The 11,893-nt window shown below is 54.5% G+C and overlaps 1 protein-coding gene across 1 annotated transcript; it reads right to left on the bottom strand.

Annotated features, from left to right (window-relative positions):
• Window positions 1–394: 394 nt before the first annotated feature.
• Window positions 395–9,698, bottom strand: EIF4A1 (eukaryotic translation initiation factor 4A1). Its single transcript, XM_081968807.1, has 11 exons — window positions 9,592–9,698; window positions 8,817–8,865; window positions 7,957–8,089; window positions 7,064–7,203; window positions 6,019–6,187; window positions 4,874–4,983; window positions 3,294–3,437; window positions 2,804–2,941; window positions 2,574–2,663; window positions 1,636–1,715; window positions 395–1,460 (listed from the first exon to the last, which is right to left on the bottom strand). Exons 1-11 carry the CDS (start codon window positions 9,612–9,614, stop codon window positions 1,316–1,318), a joined length of 1,221 nt encoding a protein of 406 aa, XP_081824933.1. The 5' UTR covers window positions 9,615–9,698; the 3' UTR covers window positions 395–1,315.
• Between the last annotated feature and the right edge of the window lie 2,195 nt (window positions 9,699–11,893).

The following is an 11,893-nucleotide window of genomic DNA, read 5'->3' as shown; positions in this document are numbered from 1 at the left end:
AAATTGAGGAGAAACTTCCTAGTGGTGAGGACAACTAATCACTGCTGCCGTTAAGTGAATCAGTCGTTAAAACATAATCCAGCTTCCCCCCTTTCTTGTGAGGAGCTGGTTTGGGAAGGGTACCGACAGTGGCCACCTGCCAGTTGCCAAGTGCCCAGATATTAGCCCCAGGGATGCTGCAACGGTCATTAAGTGTGAAAACTGGGCATAAGTCACTTTTGCGGTACTGCTTAACTTCAAATAGTCACTAAGCAAATAAACTACCAGTATAAAACTGCAAGGGCAGTTTCCAAAATGCTGTTTTGGGGAACGTTTGTAAGAGCCCAGGAACCAGTAAAAACCAGTAAGGGCCGCTCTCCTCTCCCATTTTACAAAACTCACGCCGAGCCGAGCCTTTTTTTTTTCTCAAGATCACGTTTATTTTGGTCACTGTAAGTCTCCTTTTGAATAAATAATAGCTATACAAAAGAAAGGAAAAGGTGGCGACACAGATTTCTTATTTATCATTCTTTTTTTTCCTTTTTTTTTTTTTTGCTGTATGAAAAAAGTTTTTTTTTCCTGGTTTTATTTTAAAAAATGTGATGGGGGGAAAGGTTCTCATTCCTAAAGAGAGAGAGAGAGAGGGGAAAAAAACACACTTCTTGGCAATTTTGTTTTTGTTTTCTTTTGAATTTTGTGAGACCGGGAGAGAGAAAAAACCGTCACCCCGTTGAGGTAGGTTTTTCATTCTCAAAGCTTTTGCCGTTTTTGTTTCTCCGTTTTTAGCACCATGATTCTTCTCGTCAAAAGGTTCGTGGATTTGAAAAAAAAAGAAAAAACCCTACAAAATTAAGCTTTTTTTTCCTTTTCTTTTTAATTTCCTGGGAAAGAGGAAGGGGCTGGGGGGGGGGGGGAAGCAGCAGTGAGCCAGGTGGTGCCCAGCTCCTGTGAAAGTCTTCGTCCGTCGCCCCCCCCCACAAAATGAAGTACACCTGTTCTGTTTTGCAATGACCGGGGGGGGGGGGGGGGGGAGGGAAAGATTGGGGGGGCTGGAGGGAGGGGAGATTAAGAGAGGAGAGGTTGAACAAGACACGGCCGAGCGCCCGGAGTAAACACTAAAAGATTTTCATTCTGCCTCCAAAAAACCCCCCCAAAAGTGACATTTATTCAAAAGGCCAAAATAATGAAAACAAAAAACCCTCAAAAATAGAAAAAAAAAACAAAAAAAAAACCAAAGGGAGAATACTGTGCCTCTAACTTCTCGGGAGGGGAGGGAGTGGGGAGGGGGGTGGGTGGGGTGGTATCGTGGCACAGTGCCCCCCTCTCCCCAGGCCGCTCAGATGAGGTCGGCCACGTTGAGGGGCATCTCCTCGATGGAGGTGTTGTAGAAAGTCTCGATGTCGTGCAGGGTGCGCTTGTCCTCTTCCGTCACCATGTTGATGGCCACGCCTTTCCTGCCAAAGCGCCCGCCTCGACCGATCCTGGGGGGTTTATTGGGAGGGGGGGTTTGGAGAGAAAAGGACAAGGTGAGAGCAGGCAGGCAGGGATTTCATGGGGGGGATTGGAAGGAAGAGGACGGGTTGAGAGCAAGCAGAAAGGATGGGAGACGCCCCCCCCCAATCCCACCCCCCCTCCCCTTTGAGAGCCTCTACTGACCGGTGGATGTAGTTCTCGCGGTTGGTGGGGAGATCGTAGTTGATGACCAGGGAGACTTGCTGGACGTCGATGCCTCGGGCCTGCAGGGAAAAAGAGGCGGCTGCTTTCAACAGGAGCCCTGGCCCTTGACAGCCCCCCCCCCCGTGTCCCCTGACTGAAATTCAGATCAGTGACGGTCGCAATGGCCCAGTCAGGTGATCCCCCTTTTGCCACCTTCTGACCAGCTGTTCAGTGGACGCCTGAGTCACTTAACGACTGCCTGACTAGCTTAACTGCAGGGATTCACTTAACACCCATGGCAGGAAAGGTCGTAAAGTGGTCAACGTCTCATTTAACCGTAATTTTGGCCTCCATTGTGGTCATCAAGTCCAGGGCTACCTGTAATTAAGCTTTGGCCCTTTTCCAACTGGGGGTCTCCCCCCAGAGAGCTTTTGTGCCCCCTACAGCACATCCTGGGACCTGCACTGCAGAGCAGTCCTCGAGTTACAACTGAGCCCCCAAACGCCCTGTTCCTCCTTTGTCCAGAGACCCCCCCCCACCCCACCCCTTTTCCATTTCTCTGAAACCGTATAAGGGTTTCCGGCCTAAGCAGGGGGTTGGACTAGAAGACCTCCAAGGTCCCTTCCAACTCTGTTCTTCTATCCCCATCTCTCCCTTCTGAAATGAGGGTCTGCCCCTTGGCAACGCCCAAATGTCTGCCCCCCCACCCCCCCCAAAGAACCGCCAGGCAGGCGACAGATCCAACTGTGAGCTGCTACAAAGTGGCCGGGAACCTCAGGGGGGGTTTCCAGCCGTGGAGTCAAGCAGCCCCTTTCGACCGTTCCTCTGCCCAGGAGCTACAATCTGCCACTGGCACCGCACTGGCCAGGCAGAGAGGGAATCTCCCTGGGGGGGGGGGGGGGGGGGGAAGGAGGGGAAAGCCTTCCCGCAGCACTTACCAGCAAGTCGGTGGTGATGAGGACTCGGCTGGATCCGGAGCGGAACTCTCGCATGATGACGTCACGCTCCTTCTGGTCCATGTCCCCGTGCTGGGCGGGCAAGAGAGCAGAGGAGGTGTGACTCCCTCCCCAATACAGGCCAGGACTGGCAAAAGCTGCCCCCTCCCCTCCCCCAATTCACGCAGGAGAAAAAACCCCAGAATCCCCCCCCCACTGGCCCCCCCACCCACCATGGCTGAAACGGTGAAGTCCCGGGCGTGCATCTTCTCCGTCAGCCAGTCCACCTTCCTCCGGGTGTTGATGAAAATGACCGCCTGGGTGATGGTCAAAGTCTCGTAGAGATCGCAAAGGGTGTCCAGCTTCCATTCCTTTGCGGAGGGAGAGGAAGGAGAATTAAGGCAGCCATAAAAGGAGACCATTTGGGCAGCTCAACTTGATGGCTCCCTTGAGAGGTTGGGGGCCTTTCTGGCCGGCATCTCATGACCCAACTAGGGAACGACGTCCAGAGAGCATCAAGGACCCCCAACAGACGCTCCCTGCAAACACTGTGGGACCCAGCCAAGGCCGAGGGTATTTTTAGGGGAGGGGGCCTTGGAACAAATCCAGCTGTGTTCTCAAAGCCCTTGAAAGATCCACCGTGTGAAGCCCCCTCCCCCCACTCCATCAAGCCCTCCTAGGCTACCCCCCCTTGGCCCAGCCATCAAACCCTCCTGCACTCACCTCCCTTTCCACATTAATGTAGAATTGCCGAATCCCCTCCAAAGTCAGCTCCTCCTTCTTCACCAGGATCCGGATGGGGTCCCTCATGAATTTCTTCGTCACCTCCAGGACATCCATCGGCATGGTGGCAGACAAGAGGACCACCTAGAGTGGGGGGAGAGAGAAGAGAAAGGTCAGCCTCTTCCCTGCTTTACCCAAAGCCCCCTTCCCTCCCACCCCTTGTGCTTTCTTTCCCCCCCTTTTTAAATTAATACAAATTATACTTCCCGTATTATAGTTCCCAGCCCTGCATTATAGGAAGCAAGCGTTGTCTTTTCTTTCACCTCCTCTCATTTACATCAAAGTCTTGTCTTCACTTTCAAGCCAAGTTATTCTCTCCCATTCTTTTTCATGTTTTTCTTACGACATAAACAGCGTCTTCCATTGCCCCTCCACAGTCCCAGCCAAATTCCCATTTCTTGCTATAAACTGTGTACATCCCCCAATTCCATTTAAACCTGAGAGAGCATTTCTTTCAGTTTTTTCTACATTGAACAATATACTACCATTTTTCTTTCTTAATTACTTACATAAACACAACCCTATTCATTCTCTTTCACCTTTCCCTTTCTTCCTCCTTTGCCCATTTTTCTCTTGGGCTCTCAAAAATCCCTCTTTTAATTCTTTTTCTTCTTCTCCCCCTTTTCCCCTAACTTCTTCTTTTCCTTTTCCCTGTTTTTGTGATTGTTCCATCTTCCTTCAGATATTTCTCCTTGTGCTTCCTGAAAATGCCTCCCAACATTCACTCTACAGCACAAGAGGTCTCCCAGCAGCTTTTTAAAGATTTGTGGATTTCAACTCCCAAAGTCCAGAAGTCTTAAGACGCTGCCAAGGTCGCCGACTGGGGTCTCCTGGGAGTTGGGGTCCATAAAGGCTCCAAGCTGCCAAGGTTGGGGACCTCCTGCTCTACAGTCTCCTGCTCCAACTCTTCTTCTCCTTAGGGCTGGGCCTGGCCTTCCCAGGAGACCCCTGGCCCAGAAGGTGGCTGACTCTAGAGTAGCCCTCCTCCCCATAATGAGACAGGTGGCAAGTCAATTCAACAAATAGCTCTTCACGGTGCTTTCCAGCCCTCTCTAAGCTGTTTACAGAGTCAGCCTCTCATCCCCCCCAACAATCTGGGTCCTCATTTTACCCACCTGGGAAGGACGGAAGGCTGAGCCAACCTTGAGCCGGTCAGGATCAAACTGTTGGCAGTGGGCAGTCAGACTGCAATACTGTATTCTAGACGCTGCGCCATTACAGCTTCCTTCTCATTTCCATTCCTTCCTTCTTTCCTCCCTTCCCCAAGGAATAGCACTTAGACTTATCTACCACTTTACAGTGCTTCACAGCCCTCTCTAAACAATTTACAGAGTCAGCCTCTCACCCCCCCCAACAGTCTGGGTCCTCATTTGACCCACCTGGGAAGGGCGGAAGGCTGAGCCAACCTGCAGCTGGTGGGAATCCAACTGCCAACCTGCAGCTAGCAGTCAGCCAAAGGAGCCTGCACTGCGCCACCCTCCTAGGAATGAAATGGCTGGATTGGCACAGGTGCCCCTCACCTGCGTGTTGCCACTCAGCTTCTGGAATATATCATAAATCTGGTCCTTGAAGCCTCGGCTCAGCATCTCATCGGCTTCGTCCAGCACAAACATCTTGATGAACTTGGGGGCTGTAGAAGGGAGGAAGGAGACCAGCTCAGGCAGGCCGATGGGAGGAAGGCCCGGCCGAGGAGGAGGAGGAGAGCTGCTGATCTCAGGGACATTATCCAAGTATGATCACTTTCCCCCTGGCCCCAGGGATTCCTCCCCCGGCCCAGCAGAACGCCAGTGGCCGAGGGGAAAATCAGGGGGGCCACAAGGGGTCAGATGACACGCATGGGGAAATCATCATGGAACAGCAGCAGCAGGGAAGGGGGGCAGCCGAGACCCTCCCCCGTGTGCACCTCTGAGTAAGAATCATCCTTAAACAGCCCCCGTTTACTGGAAGTCAAGTGAATTACAGGCAGTCCCTGACTTAACTTACAACAGTTCACTTAGTGACCGTTTGAAGTTACGACAGCCCTGAAAAAAAGGTGGCTTATGTTTCAGCACAGGGGGGTCCAAGCGTGGGAACTTTAAGGCTCGTGGACTTCAACTCCCAGAATTCCCCAGCCAGCCATGAAGTCCACGAGCCTTAAAGCTCCCACGCTTGGACCCCCCTGCCTCAGCCCTCGTCGCACCCCCGTGGACTCGCGTGATCGAAATTCAGACGCTTGACAACTGACCCGTATTTATGACGGCCGCAGAGTTCCTGGGGGTGAGTTGGGGGTCTCACGTGATCCTCGTTTGCGGGGAAGTCCGTGGGGAAGCTGGATTCACTTAGTTACTAACTTATCAACTGCAGTGATTCACTTAACAACCAAGGCAAGAAAGGTCATAAAATGGGGGGAAAGTCACTTAACAAATGCCTCAGTTATAGCCCCAAAAATATTTTTGGGGGAGGGGGGTTCAGCCCCATTGTGGTCGTAACTCAAGGACTACCTGCAGAAGCAGTGGCAGAGCCAGAACTGAAAATCTCCCCCCCCCAAATCCCCAAGGCTAATTTTTCCCTTGCCTCCCCCCCCCCCGTTGTACCAATAAATTCAAACAAAGACGTTGTTTCCAGGCGAGTCCCTTTGGATTTCATGCCCCAGGCTCCCCCCCCCCGTGTGTCCCTGCGTACTCACACAAGTATCTTCTGTTCAGCATGTCAAAGACACGCCCGGGGGTCCCCACAATGATGTTGGGGGCTTCCATCTGCAGCTTCTGAACTTCGGCTCGGACGTTTGTCCCTCCTATGCAAGCGTGGCAGGAGGCCCCCATGTAGTCTCCCAGAGCCATGACCACCTTCTGGATCTGTCAGGAGGAGGAGGAGGAGAACAAGCCAGGTAAGAGATGAGGCCGGGCTGGGCAAAGGGGCCCCTGTCCACTCGCCCGGACTCTCCCTTGTTTCCCCAGCATGAACCAGCCATCAGCCACGGGGAGAGACGCTGGGCTGGGATGAATGAGGAAAGCAGTTGCTTTTCCCCTGCTAGATGTGAGAAGCCGCCACAGTCAGAGGCTCTTCTCTGCCCAGTTAGCAGGGGGCGGGGGCTACCACCCACTGGTGGGCAGCTGAAGCCGAGGAGCTGCCAAGTCCTCCCCTCGGTCTCACAATGGGGGGCACATCTGGGCACTCAAGTAGTAAAAGAGAGGAAAAGAAACGGGCAGACAAACAGAAAGGGAGGAAGAAAGCAACAGGCAGGGAGGGAAAAAGGGAGAGGAAGGAAGAGAAACAGAGGGAAAGACAAACAGAAAGGGAGGGAGGGAAGGAAAGAAACATATAGAGGAAAAAAAGGGAGAGAAAAACAAGGAGAGGAAAAAACAGAAAGGAAAAAGGAAGAGAAACAGAAAAGGGGGGAAAGAAATGGAAGGGGAGAAAGAAAGATAAACAGAGAGGGAAGAAGAGAAATGAAAGGAGAGAAAAGCGTACAAAGGGAGGGAAAGAAAGATAAAGAGGAAGGAAAAAAAAGAAATGGAGAGAAAAACAAACAGGGAGAAAGAGGGACATAGGAGAGGAAAAGAAACAGAAAACAGGGAAGAGAGAAAGGGATGGGGAGGGAAAGACATAGAAAAAGAGGGGGGGAAGAAATGGAGAAACAGGAAGAAAGACAGGGAGGGAGGGAAGAAGAGAAAGGGATGCAGGGGAAGAGAAAGCGAAGGAAGGAAAGAGGGAGGGAGAGAGGGCCTCACCTGCTGAGCCAGCTCCCTAGTGGGGGCCAGCACCAAGGCCTGGGTAGCTTTCAGATCCAGCTCAATCTGTTGCAAGATGGAGATGGCAAAGGTGGCAGTCTTCCCAGTGCCAGACTGGGCTTGGGCGATCACATCGTATCCTGGGAAGGTCAAAGAGGAAGAAGAGTTCATCATAAGAGTTAACCACAGCTCGCCTCGCTCCCCCCCTTCCAGGCAGAAGCCACATCCCCCCCCCAAAAAAGGCCCGCTTAGTTGTGTCTCCCCAGCATGAACCAGTGAGCAGCCACTGGGAAGGACGCTGCCCTGGGATGAATGAGGCTTGCTCCTGTCCCCCTGGTAGATGTAAGATGACAGCCACGGGGAGAGGCGCCTCTTTGCCCATTAGCAGGGGGGGGAAAGGCCCAGAAATGGACCCCCATGTGACTTCGACTGCTTTACCAACTGGCAAACATTGAAGATCCCAGAGCAGAAAAAGATGGATGGGGGCTCCCTACAAGACTCACCTAACACCCCCCCCCTAAGATCCCCAGAAACTCCTGAATTTTTACCCATTTTCTTTCCCCATCAAGTATTGACAGGAGTCCCTGGTGTTTGTTTCCAGGCAGACGTTTTATTACCCAAGCCAGGGAACGTCATCAGGGCTAGAAGGGAGTGGGGTTTGCTTGGGGGCTCTGCAAATTCTACACTCGGTAGCACTGATGATGTTCCCTAGTTGGGTCACGGAAGGTCTGCCAGGAAATCAACCAAGCTCGGACAGCACCAGGGACCCCTCGGGTCAACCCTGAGCTACAAATCTTCTCCTTCCTGGACCAGGATCTATCCTCCCAAGTTGACTAGAAACGGGCCAAGGGTGGCATTTTCTTCTCATTTCTGGTGGTCTTCTGTAAGCTCACCCTTGATACAAGGGAGAATGGCTCGCTGTTGGATAGCAGAGGGTTTCTCAAAACCGTAAGCGTAGATTCCTCGCAGAAGGGACTCCGACAGGTTCATATCGTCAAAGCTGTCGACAATCTCATTCCAGTTGCTCTGCGGGGAAGAATGGGACACAGGATCAGCCTCGGCACCCCAGGAAACCCCCCCCTTCCCTTCCCTCTCAAAGGGGAACTGCAGGTGACCCCCAGACCAATTCCTAAGCAGAAAACCAGGTATAAAACTTCACGGGGACTATAGGATCAGGCCCAGGCCAGCTTTCCTGCCACCCGCAGGTGAGGTGAAACTATGGGGCCCCTCCCCTATTACATAAATTCCCAAGTGGGGGGGGGGGGCAGGTGTCTTCTTTGGAGGGGGGGAAACAGCCCTTCACAGGAACTAGAACCCCAGGCGTGGGCCAGGTTTCCTGCCAACTCCAAGGGGGGTGAAGCCATATATCACCTTCCCCTATTCTACCAATTCCTAAGAGTGTGTGTGTGTGTGGGGGGGGGGAGCCATCCTTCTTTGGGAGGGTGGGCCACAATCCTTCAGAGGAACTGCAATCTCTGGGCCTGGCTTCCGGCCTTCCCCAAGTTGGAGGAAACTATGGGAAACCCCCCCCATTAGCCCAATTCTAAGCAGGGGACGATCCTTCATAGGAACTAGAACCCCCAGGGGTACCATCTGCAACTGGGGTGAAACCATGGAGCCCCCCCTTCCCTCCTGCACCAAATCCTCAATACGGGCGGGGGGATGCAGTGGGAAGTGAATCCTCCAGAGGGACTAGAATGCCAGGCCTGGCCAAAGGAAAGGCCCTCTCCACCCAGAGCCCCCGGGTCCTCACCTCGATGACGCCGTCGGGGTCCATGCCGTCGGGGCCATTGTCTCGGGGGCTGCAAGAGCCGAGGGGGGAGAGGTCAAGAGGGGAGGGGGGAGAGAAAAGCTGCGCGCGCCTCCCCGCCGGCCAGGCGCCTCCCCCGCCCACGTGCGCTTCCGCCTTTCCCTTTTAAGGCCGCCCGCCCCGCCCCCGCCGCGCTGACGTCACGCGCCCCGAGTTCCCCGGATGCGCAGCGCTGAGGACAATGGGCGGCCGGGAACGCGGACGCGCCCGCCGCGGGAAAGCGCGCCGCCCGCCTCGCCTGGGGGGCCCCGCCGATCCCCCCTTTTTATTTCGGGGTGGGAGAAGCGAAGGGCCGAGGGGAAAAAAAAGGGGGGGGGAAATAAAAAGGAGCCGGAGGGAAGGGGGAGAAAAAGGGAGAAGCGGGGAGGCCGCCGAAGGGGCGGGGGATGAAGGTGGGGGGAAAAACCGTCCGCAGGGAAGGATTGGCACCACGCCCGCGAATGGCGCAGTCCAGGCCTTTTTTTAGAAAAATAAAATACGCCCCCCCCGCGAGAGAAAAATGGCTTCGTCCACAGGCCGCGCGCAGCATGGGCCGCGCGGGAGAGACCATCGCTCCGCGGGGGGGAGGCAGCCTGCGGGAGCGGCCACGTGCGGATCCGCCGAGAAAAACGGCGGCGGAAGGTGGCGAAGGCCGGCCGCGAGGTTGGCGGCGAGGGAAGGCCGGGGAAGGAGTCAGGCGGGCGGCGCGGCCTAAGAGGCGGCCTCGGGACTCACTCACCGGCTCTCTTGACTCGCAGACATTCTGTGGAAAAGGTCCTGGCCCCGCCCGCCTCGCGGCTCCTTATAACCGCCGCCGGGACTCCGCCCACTGGCCCGGCCGTCATTGGCCCTCGCGTTCCGCCCCGCCCCGCCTCTCCGCTCCTCTCATTGGCCCGACGCCCAGTTCCCTCCCTGACCGGCTTCTCTCCCATTGGCCCGCCCGCTTTCTGCTCCTCTGCCGAGCGGCCCCGCCGTCACGCGTGACGCCAGCGGCCGCTGATTGGGGGAAAGCGGAGCGATGACGTCGCCAGGAGGCGGGACGCCAGGCCTGCATTGGCCGAGACGCACGTCCGTTCGCCCGCTTGCGCAAGACCCAATGGCCAATGACGGTCGTCGGAGAGGCAAAAGGCGGGCCTTCGGGGCCCGGGCAGGGTCGCACGTGGCGGGGCCGGTGGCGGCTTCCGGGCCGGGCTTTGTGCGCGGGGAGGGGGAGTCACGGGAGGACCGGGGGGGGGGGAGATAGAAAGGAGACGCCCTCCGCAAAGGACGCCGTTTTCCCTACACGCGAGGTGCATTCCCACGACCCGGATCGCGACGTTGCAAGCAGCGGGCGGGCAAGGCCTCCGTCCTTTCTCGGCCCGAGTCCCCACCCACGTCGCCCAGGGCGAGGCCCGCAAGGCCCGCAGAAAAAAAAAGGGGGGGGGAGATTGCGGTGGGGCGGCCTGCTCTGCTCCACCCCGTCCCCTCGGATTGACCTAGCAGCAAGCGAGGCTCCGAGGCCTCTGCTCCCCGAAGGGCCACGGAAATCTCACCCCCCCCCGGGCCTCTGAGCATAGGCAGAGGGCGCTACCCCTCCCCACAAATCTCCAACTCATTTAAGACCCTTCCCCTGTCCTGAATTCCAACTTCTGAGAGCCTGCCAGGACCACCCATCTGTTCCCCACCCTCCACCCTGGAGCCTCCCCCTCCTGGTGCAGTCTACCTTGTTTCCCTGAAAATTAAGCCCCAAGGAGTCTTTTGGACACACACACACACACACACACAGGTAGAACGAAAAAGATGGATAGAAAAAGATATAGATAGAAATAAATAGATAGCTAGAGATAGAAAGAAATAGAAATAGAGGTAGATATAGAAAAAGAAAAATAGAAATAGAGAAATAAATAAATAGCTAGAGACAGAAAGAAAAAGAAAATATACAGATAGAAATAAATTGAGATAGATATAGATAGAAATAGAGCTAGAAAGGAAAAGATAGAAATAGATAGATAGATAGATAGGGATATAAGTAGAGACAGAAAGAAATAGAGAGAGAAAAAGATAAGAGAGAAAGATAAAGAGAAAATGTTAGATATGCTCCAGGCTTCGTCCTTGTGCGAGCAAAGCAACAAAGCCAGCACTCCACCCCCACCCCCCCAAATCAAGATTTATAGAAAGAAGGCAGCTCCGATCACACTTTGCTCGCACAAGCACGAAACCCAAGGCACCCGCCTGAAGATGGCGAGTGGGACCTCGTCCAAACGTCACCAAGATACTCTCAAATACGCCAAGACCTGCATACCTGTACCCATGAAAATGTACAAAACACACACACACACACACACATATGGCTGTGTGTATGTATATGTATATACACACATATACATACATATGAATAGTTGAAAGGTTGTAGGTCATCTAGTCCAACACACACACACACAAATGTCTTAGTTTTGGGGAAACCCGGCAGCCCTCTAGCTAAGCTCCTTCTTCCAGGAATCGCCCCCTCCCCATCACTGTGGATGTGGTGGGACCAACACTAAAGGGGGGGAGGGGGGGGGAAATAGTGACTGGAGGGTTCTGGGGTGCAGCTCAGGTGCCCAGCTGGTTCTTGGGAGGAGGAAGAGGAGGGGACCCCTCCTGCACCCACCAGGCTCCATCCGCAGAGCTGCTTCCTCAGATCCTGGGGAGATCTTGGCCTGCCCCGGGGGCTCCCAGAGGTCCTCCGCACTGACCCCTGGGCGCTGCAGACCGGCTCCCTTCCCCTTTGGGCCCAGATGGCCAGCCCAGACATTCTGGAAATGAAAGTCCAGGAGGAAGCCAGCTATCCTAGGCTGGGCCTTGCCTTAAACCATGGTTTATATTAAACCAATCTCCAGACGGCCTAACTCGGTGGGACCTCTTTGGCCACTTCTTTCCAACGTGCTTGAGGGAGTCCTCGAATTACGACCTCAACCGAGCCCAACAGTTCTGGCCGCTAAGTGAACATGATCTGAGCTTTGTCCCGTTCTATCCACCTGTCTTGCCGCAGCGGTTCATAACCCAGTCGTTAAGCGAATCCG

This window comes from Natrix helvetica (genome assembly GCF_964273705.1).
Source record: "Natrix helvetica genome assembly, chromosome: W".
NCBI classification, from domain to species: Eukaryota; Metazoa; Chordata; class Lepidosauria; order Squamata; family Natricidae; genus Natrix; species Natrix helvetica.
This window is presented reverse-complemented; position numbering and strand designations above follow the sequence as displayed.